General features: G+C 39.9%; 1 protein-coding gene and 1 pseudogene across 1 annotated transcript; one reads left to right on the top strand and one right to left on the bottom strand.

The window, feature by feature from the left end:
• Positions 1–12037, bottom strand: part of LOC140602707 (olfactory receptor 11H12-like) — a 36141-nt pseudogene that overhangs the window by 9027 nt on the left and 15077 nt on the right.
• Positions 4382–5335, top strand: LOC140602149 (olfactory receptor 4Q3-like). The gene has a single exon (XM_072771549.1). It carries the CDS (start codon positions 4388–4390, stop codon positions 5333–5335), a length of 948 nt encoding a protein of 315 aa, XP_072627650.1. The 5' UTR covers positions 4382–4387.

The following is a 12037-nucleotide window of genomic DNA, read 5'->3' as shown; positions in this document are numbered from 1 at the left end:
ACCACATTTAAAAAAAGAATTCTTTTATGTTTTTAAAAGATTTTATTTATTTATTTGAGAGACAGAGAGAGAGCATGTGAGCAGGGGGAGGGGAAGGGGGAAGAGGGAGAAGCAGACTCTCCACTGAGCAGAGAGCCCAATGTGGGGCTCCATCCCAGGACTTGTCCCCAGGACCCTGGGATAATGATCTGAAGAGAAGGCAAATGCTTAACTGACTGAGCCACCCAGGCACCCCTGGAACATTACTAGGGAGTTAAATATAATTTTTATATTATAATAAATAATATTTATAACATTATAAATTAAATTTAAATAATTAAAGAGTTAAATACAATTTATGACATTTTCATCTATTTGAGAAATTTGTTTATAACATTCAAAAAATTATACTTTGACAGCAACAATTTATAAAAATATTCAATTACTAATGACAGCAGCTGTGTTTTCTGTATAAGATCCATACATAGACACCGATTAGATAAGATGCTTGAGGCATCATCAAGAGACTCAGGTGTCGTATGATGGCTCTGAAACGCCTTGAAGGGAGAGTTTCTGCTTCTATAGCTTCCAGTGGTAACTGGTATGTAATCGTTCAGCCTTGCCTACTTCAGGGTCGTGGTGAGACAGAAAGCAGTGGCAATCCTTTTTCTCAGGTACAGACTGACACATGGAAAAGTGTCAGCATATCAAGTGCCAAATTAATCAATCCAAAGTAAGTAAAAGGGGTGAGCTGTGTTATGCAATAGGTCTGACTGTTCCAGAGCCTGCAGGTCTGAGTTCAGCTTTTCGGCAAGACCTGAGATTCAGACAACAGCAGTCTAGGGAAATCCCAAGGCTCATTAGGCTGAGCAGTAGTATGAGGACCATAAAGCCTCAGACACATCCGGAGCCCTGGGGACAAGTGATCTTTCCCCTTGTACAGCCAGCTCTCAACTAGGGCTTGACTTATAAGGAAGCAGTTAGGGTACAGACTTGGGCAACTATGATGGTCATCTGAGAACTTCTAATTTTGTTGGACTGAAACTCTGACGGAATCTGTGGGATGAACAGTAGGGTAACATAGTATTTCCTCGAACTCACATAGCTCCTGACATGCAGTCATGTAAGTTTCTCAGATGTCTTTATTCAAAGCTCCACTTCCCTCCCTTGCTGGTCTTTCTGTCTTTGAAGCCATTTTTATACTTCTCTGACAGTCGTAATCTTTAAATTTAAGAAATCATTTGAGTTTTGTTGTTCCAGGTTTATACATTTGGAAACACTCACAGAGCAATGACACTCTCATAGCATCAGGGAACTGGGGCCAGTGGTATAGGAAGGGAATTACAAGGTATGGATAAGATAGGATCAACGTAATATAGCAGAAAGCACTGGATTCATGGCAGTATTGTCTCAGGACCTCCTAGATACTATTTTCCATTTCTTTATTTCAGTTACTTCTTGATAAGTTCTTCACTTCTCCCAAAAGAAATTTAAGGTGCAGTGTTTCAAACAAAGATTAAAGCAGAAAGATGATGCCCTTCTCAGTAAGAAATACCTTCATGGGTATCACCTTCAACGAATGGTGTCCATTTCTTGGAGTTTCAAGAAAAATTAGAATTACATCAGATACCCTCAAAACAAATTCACATGGCATTTAAGCTTCAAGTAGCAATCTTTTTTCTGTCATTGTTGTGGTCACATTTCTTACTGTGATCAGAGTCTTCAGAAATGTAGAAGCTGGATGTATTTTTGCCAAGTGTGGCAGTTTATCAACACTGAGAGTGAGCTTTCCATAATAGTTGGCGTTATGTTTTCACATTATCTGAAGGCAGAATATTCCCCGAGTCAATAAAAAAATTTAAGAATAACTGGAATTTATTACAACTCAAATATATGGTTTTCTAAGTTTGTCTCATGAAATGTAAGGATTTTGATATCACCCTTCTCCTATTATGTTTTCACAGTAGGAAATAATCACATTGTTTCTCAGTCATAAATTACAGGAATGCTTTAGATTCTACTTTTCCACTTGTTTTCTCTCCCCTTGTTTTCAGAAGCCTCTTTTTAATTAAAAAACAAACAAACACAAAAAAAACAAACAAAAAAGCTTGGTCTTTCTCAGGCTCTTCCTAGTTTTCCAAAGATGAGGCTTGAAGTTAGATGCAGGACATTTTTTTTAAAGATTTTGTTTATTTATTCATGACAGACAGACAGAGAGAGAGAGAGAGAGAGAGAGAGGCAGAGACACAGGCAGAGGGAGAAACAGGATCCATACAAAGATCCCAATGTGGGAATCGATCCTGGGACCCTGGGATCATACCCTGAGCCAAAGGCAGACCCTCAAACGCTGAGCCACCCAGGGACCCCTCGATGAAGAATTTTAATGAGAATTTGACCTGTCGAATTCAACATCTTGGATCATGGGAAAGAACATCAGAATGCAACTTCTATATGGAAATTCACAATCCTTGGTATATCCAAAGAAGATTGGAAAATCTCCATTGTATCAGAGCTCAAGTAGGGCTGGACATATGACAGCAATTGGTTTCCTGTATTTTTTGCTTTGTTTTCCAAATGATGCTAGAGAGGGAGGTAGGTGGTTCCTTCCATTATTAATCAGATTGTAGCATTAGATGCACCTGGGCACCTGACTCCAGGCAGGTGAAGAGAATGGTCACATATGTGGTGTGACCAAGACATCCAAAATTTCCTTGGGCCCCAAATCTCTCTCTCACTTGCTTATCTTGAAATACTATATGTACTGAAATTTCTTGGTATTAGGAATTTTTCTTTTTGGAATATCTGAATAACTATCCGATAACTTTCCCTGACTGATTTGAGAGAACCAAGTGCAACATAGACTAGGTAACTAGGACTGAGGACAGAAAAATACAAATTTTGCCTGACTTAATATTTTACCAAGAGCTAGTTCTAGATTAAAAATATACTAATCTAGACAGAGAAACATCTACTAATTTTTCACTGCTTTTTAAAAAATTTGTAATCTGGGATACTCCCACCCAATATTGGGAATGAATGTAAATGTAGAGCAGGAGAAAATGGATAAAACAATATTGTAGTGTAAACTTTATTTCTTTTAAATGAACCCATGGTTGTTGAAAATTCCAAAAGCAGAAGAATTCTAATTTCAAAAAAAAAAAAAAAAAGAATTCTAATTTCCTTTATCATCCTCTTCTATGAAATTGGTCATGGTAAACCTCTTTTGTACCTGCTCAGTGATATGGATCATGGCCCTTGGTCTTTTCTTTTGGTGATTAGTGTATTCCAGCTACTGTCCTACTCCTCTTGAGTCTGACGATTCCTTTAAAGATAAAGATTTTATTTTCTCTTACCTAGTCTCTACAAACTCCCTAACCTCTGTAACCTGGGATAATAAATAAAGACAAGGACATGAGGTTCCTTTCATTCCTAAGTGATTTGCTTCCTAACATGTACATTCAGAATACCTGCTAACTGTGGTACAGTATAGCAATTTATAGTATAAAGCATTCTCCTTTCAGCATCATAAATAATCACATAGTAATCACTGTGGCATGAGTACAAAGATGAATCAGAAATACTGCCTTCAGGTGCCTGGGTGGCTCAAGTTAGTTAAGGATCCAACTCTTGATATGGGCCCAGGTCAAGATCTTAGGGTCCTGAGATCAAGCCCTGTGTTGGGCTCTGTGCTCAGTATGGAATCTGCTTGATATGCTCTTTCTCCCTTGCCCACCCACCCCTCTTGCTCTCTCTTTCAAATAAATAAATAAATAAATAAATAAATAAATAAATCTTTAAAACAAACAAATAAAAGAAATATCTCATTACTTTCAGGGACTTAAGTCATTTTTTTATGAAAGTGTATTTTGTTCTTAAAGAGTTTATATTTTATTCTCAAAACAATCTTGGAAGGTATCATTATCTTCATATTAATTGAATAAACAAAGATTAAAATTCAAGTTTGATACCTTGCCTGAAGTCACTGCATTGGAGAGTGACAGAGTTGGGCATTAGATCTAGATAGTTCATTCCAGAAGTCTTCCTGCCCCTAGAGGTTTTAATTTTGTCCCTTAAAAAATGGAATGATTTTCATCTTCTCATCGCCTCATGCCCAGTTCCCTGTCTCCTTCCTGGTTAGTTTGTTGTAAATTCAACTTAAAAGCATTATAGAAAGGAAGAGTTGGAAGGTATGCAAAATGTTCCTCATTCTATTTATACGGGAATGTATATTTCCTACCTCACAGAATTTGCTTAAGTTTTTTTTATCTTGGAATATGATTCTATAAACATATACACTTAAAATCATATATATATGAGGGGGAGAGGGAGAGAGAGTGAGAGCTTTTTGTCTGAATTGAATCCTTCTTTCAATTTGATCCTTTATTTCTTTAGGTCACTTCTTGACTTGATGAAAAAAAGCAATGATTCTAAGGTGACAGAATTTGTTCTTCTGGGCCTATCATCCTCCTGGGAGCTACAGCTGTTTCTCTTCCTAACATTTTCCTTGTTTTACATGACTGTTGTTCTGGGAAACCTGTTGATAATGGTAACAGTACGAGCTGATGCTCACCTGCTCCAATCTCCCATGTACTATTTTTTGGGTCATCTGTCTTTCATTGACCTATGCCTGGGCTGTGTTACCGTGCCCAAGATGTTAAGAGATTTTCTACAACGAGGCAAGATCATCTCTTTCTCAGGATGTTTGGCCCAGATCTACTTCCTGCACTTTCTGGGAGCCAGTGAGATGTTTCTGTTGACGGTCATGGCCTATGATAGGTATGTGGCCATATGTAATCCCTTGCACTACCTGACAGTCATGAACCGCCAGTTATGCTTTCAGTTGGTTTTTGCCTGTTGGTGTGGGGGTTTCATCCACTCTATCACACAGGTCATGCTGGTGATCCAGCTGCCCTTCTGTGGCCCCAATGAACTGGACAACTTCTACTGTGACGTCCCTCAGGTCATCAAGCTCGCGTGCATGGATACATATGTAGTAGAGGTGCTCATGGTCTCAAACAGTGGTCTGCTCTCTCTCATCTGTTTCTTGGTCTTGCTGTTCTCTTACGCCATCATCCTGACCACTCTGAGAACTCGCTTCCGCCAGGGCCGGAGCAAGGCACTCTCTACCTGTGCCTCTCACCTAACAGTGGTCAGCCTGATCTTTGTGCCATGTGTATTCATCTACCTGAGACCTTTCTGCAGCTTCTCTGTGGATAAGGTTTTCTCTGTCTTTTACACAGTGATCACACCTATGTTGAACCCTCTTATCTACACACTCAGAAATGCTGACATGAAGACAGCCATGAAGAAGCTAAGAAAAAAGTATGCAGCATCCTTCTTCCATAGTAAAGGATGAACAGGAAGAAGTGATTTAGAAAGCATGACCTTCTTGGGACATTCTTCGCTCATCCTGTACATGGCTATGAGCATGAAAACCAATTTGATGACTCTGGCATAAAAGCCAGCATAAAAATTATAATGTGTGCTGTTGATTGCTACTGAGGCATAGTGGCTCTGTTGGGTGTTCAATATTAAGCAGGGAGGTCAGGAATGTTTATTGTCCCAGGAACTGAGTACCGGGTTCAAGAGGACACCTTGAAGGATCAACTCTTCTACCCTTTGTCTATCACTAGTCTTCATTTACTTATGTCATTTCACTTTTAAATTCTCTTCAAATGAAAGAAGGTATTCAATCTCCTTTTTGTCTGCTCCTCTGGTGTCACAACTAGTATCAGGAGGTTCCTTCTGATGTTCATCAGAGTCTCCTCTGAAGCAGTGTGAATCCCTTTTGTCCTGTCTCTAAGAAAGCCTGAAAACAGCACTAAGCTTCCTATAGATGAATGTTCACCTAGACACTGTTTTATATATTGTGCCAAATTTTAGAAATGCACTTGAATTCAATTCATTTAAGCGAACAGTGCTCTTAGAGAAGTTTACATGTGAAGGCAAGGGAGCCTGGGAGTTTTGGGTGATGGAAACCCTCAGTGTCCTGCTCTGGGGGCGTCTCTAGAAGAGATAGCTCTTTGCCCTGGAGTTGCTTGAAGGGGAGTTACAGCGGGATCAAGTGTATAAGCTGGCTCTTCACCTGATCATAATATTTTAGAGGTCTGACCAATAAGAGAAAAAAGATAAAGAAATGAACTATGGTTTAAAGTACTCAGAGTACTCTAAGTCTCTACGGTACTTTAAGAAGTGGGTAATATTATTCAGCTTCACTTTTACAAATGAATTCAGATTTCGTTTTTTTTTTTTTAAGACAAATTTATTTTTGGGAGAGGGAGAGAGAGAGAGAAAGAGAGAACAAGCAAAGAGAGGGGCAGAGGGAGAGCCAGAAAGAACATCACAGGCAGACTCCCCAGCTACCATGAAGCTCGACACTGGAATCAACCCAATGACCCAAGATCATGACCCAAATCCAAATCAAGCATCTGTTGCTCAACCCACTGTGCCACCCAGGTACTCCGAACTGATTCCTGAAGTGATTTTCATAAGAACACTCAGAAAAAAATATGATCAAGCCAGAAAGCTAGGAATTTTTTTGTAATTAAGCTAATATTTTTCTTTCCAGAAAGTCTTTACCCCAATTAGATGACCTAATTGCATATTTTCTACTTTATCTATCGAGGAGCTCCAGAGCTAGGAGATCACTAAAAGCATGCACACAATGTTAGTATTTAAGGTTATCTATTTCTGACAGAAGGATTTCTGCAACTTCTTATGTCTATGGGCAGGTGTTAATTCTGTTCAGTAAGTAATTATATAATGATGGGATTTTAGTGGCATTTTTATATACGTTCACTTATTTTCTAATCAGTTGTAATGGAGAGGCCTTTTAAAGTAGTCAGCTGAAAAATAACTCAGGACAAAAGTATCTGAAACTCCACCTAATATTAGGATTTACTCTTAAAATCCCGAAAGCTGGTCCCGTAAGAGCTTGACTGGCTCCTACTAGGGTGAGCGAGGGGAGTAGCATCCCTGGCAAGGCCGCGCCCCCCTCGTTCCGTGGCATCTGCACGAGGCCCTCCCCGACAGCAGCGTCCCGAGGACCAGGCCGGAGGCGGGGGCGTCGGGGCTGGAGGGCAGTGGGGTCAGCAGGCACCTGCAGGGACCGGAAGCTCCCACTCTGTACATTCGTGGGCTGCAACATCCCTTTCTCTAACGTTCCTCTTTCTTAGCAAAATTAAGTGTCTTGGGAATCATTTGGATTGTGCTGGGCGGGCGGGACCGAAGGGCATCAGGAGGCCCAACAACATGGCGGCAGGCGTCCATCTTGTCGCCGCCGCCTCGGGCCTTGCGCGCCAGCAGCCGACGCCCAAGGACACATCATCAGTGGGAGACGGGACGCTGACCTCACCTGACCCCCAGCGGGGCCTGAGCAGTCATCCCCCACCTGCTCCAACAGGAACGGGCCCTCACACCTGTCACCCCTAGGACGCCCCGCCCCCCCTTAGGGAGCTCCGTGTGCTCCCTCTGTGCCATCTCCCCGGGGTCAGAGCTGGGTTAGACCCAAGGGAAGAGGTGGACGGGGCCTGAGGGCCAGAGCTTGCTCTTTCTACGCTGTCAGGTCTGCTGCAGAAATTCAGGAGATCTGGGAATTTATTTATTAATTTACTCATTCTTTTATTTATTTATTCACTTTTTAGATTTAATTCTAGGTCATTAACATACAGTGCAATATTGGGTTCAGGAGTAGAATTTAATGATTCATCACATGCATACAACAGCTAGTAAAGGAGTCTAAGGATTTTTTGTTCTTTTTTTTTTTAAAGATTTTATTATATTTTTTTATCTTTTAAGTAATCTCTACCCCCAGAGTGAGGCTGGATCTCACAACCCAAGATCAAGATGGCCTACCAGCTCTTCTAGCCAGGTTCCCCTGAAGTGAAATTCTTAAAATAGATAATTATTTGGAGATAGTGAGTGATGAGGGAACAGGGCTAGCTGAGGACAAAGCACAAGCTGATATCCCACAAATGACCCCCACCCGGGGTGGGATCTGTGCAGCATCCTTTAGGAAGTTTCCAATTGTCTTAAAGTTAATGTCCTGCTAGAGGGAAAAGTGCTCTTTAACTGGAGAATGGCTAGGTCTCCAGTATCTTGTAGGTCCTCCTTATCTAATGAAAATCCTTCTGAAATCTCCCTTTTCCTTACCTCCCCCACTGGCCACTATATAGTCAGCCACTCCTTGCAAGCCCAGGGCAGCCGCTCTGCCTGCCCTTGGGTTCTGTCCCCAGGCTTTAATAAAACCACCATTTTGCACCAAAGGCATCCCATGAATTCTTTCTTCGTCATTAGCTCCGGACCTCACTTGTATTCCAAAACTTCTTCAGTAAGCATGTAGAGAAAAATCTCTTATAAAATTTCTCAGACTGGGGGCCTGGGTGCCTCAGTGGTTGAGCATCTGCCTTTGGTTCAGGGCGTGGTCCTGGGGTCCTGGGATCGAGTCCCCCATCTGGCTCCCCACAGGGAGTCTTCTCTCTCTGCCTGTGTCTCTGCCTCTCTCTGTGTGTCTCTCATGAATGAATAAATAAATAAAATCTTAAAAATAATTTCCCAGACCAATTCATAGCTTTGTAAACAGTTTTGGAAGTAAAGCATTTATGTTGTTAAAATTGATCCATTAAAAAGTTGATAAAGTAAACTGAAAGAAAGTCAACATTTTTCCCACCTGAAAAATTTATGTCATTTACATAATGCTTTGTATTTTCTTTTAAATACACTCTACCCTGTATTTGATGGACGGTTTCTGATGTAGTCAAGTTTCAAAGGGAAAATACAGAATATCCCGACTTTACATTATTTTCCTCAAAAAGACCCAAGCAAGTTTAACTTGGAAGTCATTCTAGATATTTTTATTTTTAGATTTTGTTTTTAGATTTATTTTAGATTTTTAGATTTATTTTTAGATTTTTATTTTTAGATTTATATTTAGATTTAGAAGGCTAGTGACTTGGGCCTTCACTTTTTTCCCACTAATTTCACATCTTAACTAGAACCGTAACTCAATTGGTACCTAAAACACTGAGCCAGATACTGAAATATTATGGTGAGACTGAAAAATATAGTTCTATATTTTTAAAATGTGGTTGTCAGAAATGAATTATCTGAAGAAAACTGGGAAGAGAGAGACACTCCTCATCATTTGCATTAATTGGTTTCTAAACAGGTGCAAAAGTCTGACACAACCAGCCAAGGTGGGTAGGGCAATGATATTGTCCACCTTTCATAGATTCCAGCCCTTTAGTTAGGACAGTCCATACACCAATCACGCACAATATTTTGGGAAACAATCTTACTCTACCTAGGCTTGTAATTTTGACTCATATATCTAACTTTATTTTCTTTTTTAAAAAATTAAATTCAATTAATTAACGTAAAATGTGTTATTTATGTCAGAGGTAGAGGTCAGTGATTCATCAGGCTTATGTAAGACCCAGTTCTCATTGCATCCCGTGCACTCTTCAATGTTCATCACCCATTTATCCCATCCCCTATCCCCCCTCCCCTCCAGCAGCCTTCAGTTTGTTTCCTATGGTTAGGAGTCTCTTATGGTTTGTCCCCATCTCTGATTTTGTCTTGTTTTTATTTTTTTTCCCTTCCCCTATGATCCTTTGTTTTGTTTCTTAAATTTCACCTAAGAGTGAGACCATATGATAATTGCCTTTCTCTGATTGATTATTTTGCTTGGTATAATTTCCTCTATTTCCACCTATCTCCTTGCAAAAGGCAAGATTTCATTTTTTTGATCATTATTCCATTATATATATGGAATTATTCATATATATATATATATACCATATCTTCTCTATCCACTCATCTGTCAATGGACATCTGAGCTCTTTCCATAGTTTGGCTCTTGTGGACACTGCTGCTATAAACACTGGGGTGCAGGTGTCCCTTGAGATCACTATGTTTGTATCTTTGGGGTAAATGCTTAATAGCACAATTGCTGGCTTGTAGGATAGCTGTATTTTTAAGTTTTTGAGGAACCCCTTTACTGTTCTCCACAGTGGCTGCACTAGTTTGATTTCCCACCAACAGTATGAGAGGGTTCGCCTTTCTCTGCAGCCTCACCAATATCTGTTGTTTCCTCAGTTGTGAATTTTAACCATTGTGACCAGTGTGAGGTGGTATCTCATTGTGGTTTTCATTTCTGTTTCCCTGATGCCAAATGGTGTGGAACATTTGGTCATGTGTCTGTTGGCCGTTTGTATGCCTTCCTTTGAGAAATGTCTGTTCTTGTCTTCTACCTTGTTCTTCTATTTCTTGGCTGGATTTTTTGTTTTTGTGGGTGTTGAGTTTGATAAGTTCTTAAAATTTAAATTCAATTTTCCAATATATGGTATAACACACAGTGCTCATCACATCATATGCCCTCCTTAATGCCCAACACCCAGTTACACATTTTGGATAGTAGTCCTTTATCAGATAAGACATTTGCAAATATCTTCTCCAGTTATGTAGGTTGCTTTTGGGTTTTGTCCACCGTTTCCTTTGCTATGCAGGCTTTATATCGTGATGAAGTCGCAATGGTTCATTTTTGCCTTTGTTTTTCTTGCCTTTGGAGACATGTCTAGCAAGAAATTGCTGTGGCCGAAGTCACAATGGTTGCTGCCTGTGTTCTACCTTAAGATTTGGATGGATTCCTATCTCGTGTTTAGGTCTTTCGTCCATCTTGAGCCCATTTTTGTTTATGGTGTGAGGAAATTGTTCAGTTTCATTCTTCTGCACGTGGCTGACCAATTTTCTGAATACCATTTGTTGAAGAGACTGTCTTTTTTCCAGTAGATTGTCTTTCCTGCTTTGTTGAATATTAGTTGACCATGAGTTGAGGGTCCACTTCTGGATTCTCTATTCTGTTCCATTGATCTATGTGTCTGTTTTTTGCCAGGACCACACTGTCTTGATGACCACAGCTTTGTAGTACAACCTGAAATCCGGCATTATGATGCCCCGGCTCTGCTTTTCTTTTTTAATATTCCCCAGGCTATTCAGGGTCTTTTCTAATTCTACACAAATGTTAAGATGATTTGTTCCAACTCCCTGAAGAAAGTCCATGGTATTTTGATAGGGATTGCATTAAATGTGTAAATTATCCACGTTGCATTGACATTTTCACAGTATTAATTCTTCCAATCTATGAGCATGGAATATTTTTCCATCTCATTGTGTCTTCCGCAATTTCTTTCAGAAGTGTTCTGTAGTTTTTAGGGTATAGATCCTTTACCTCTTTGGTAAGGTTTATTTCTAGGTATCTGATGCTTTGGGGTGCAATAGTAAATGGGATTGACTCCTTAATTTCTCTTTATTCAGTCTCATTGTCAGTGTATAGAAATGCCACTGATTTCTGGGCATTGATTTTGTAGCCTGCCATGCTGCCAAATTGCTGTATGAGTTATAGCAATCTTGGCATGGAGTTTTTTGGATTTTCTATATACAGTATTATGTCATCTGCAAAAAGGGAGAGTTTGACTTCTTCTTTGCCAATTTGAATGCCTTTTATTTCATTTTGTTGTCTGATTGCTGAGGCTGAGGACTTCTAGTCCTATGTTGAATAGCAGTAGTGAGAGTGGACATCCTTGTCTTGTTTCTCATCTTAGGGGAAAGGCTCTCAGTATTCCCCCATTGTATGATATTTGCTGTGGGCTTATAATAGATGGCTTTTAGGATGCTGAGGAATGTTCCCTCTATCCCAACAGTCTGAAGAGTCTTGATCAGGAATACATGCTGTATTTTGTCAAATGCTTTCTCTGCATCTATTGAGAGAATATGGTTCTTGTTTTTTCTCTTACTGATATGATCACTCACATTGATTGCTTTACAAGTGTTGAAGCAGCCTTGCATTCTGGGGATAAATGACACTTGGTCATGGTGAAGAGTCTTCTTAATGTACTGTTGGATCTTATTGGCTAGTGCCTTGTTGAAAACTTTTGTATCTGTGTTATCAGAGATATTGGTTTATAATTCTCTTTTCCGGTGGGGTCTTTGGTTTTGGAATGGGGTCTTCATCTGGTTTTGGAATGAAAGTGATGCTGGCCTCATAGAATAAGTTTGGAAG

This window comes from Canis lupus, chromosome 13 (genome assembly GCF_048164855.1).
Source record: "Canis lupus baileyi chromosome 13, mCanLup2.hap1, whole genome shotgun sequence".
NCBI classification, from domain to species: Eukaryota; Metazoa; Chordata; class Mammalia; order Carnivora; family Canidae; genus Canis; species Canis lupus.
This window is presented reverse-complemented; position numbering and strand designations above follow the sequence as displayed.

Excerpts from the sequence above, each read along its gene's own strand:
- LOC140602149 (XM_072771549.1), top strand. The coding sequence starts at position 4,388 with ATGAAAAAAAGCAATGATTCTAAGGTGACAGAATTTGTTCTTCTGGGC.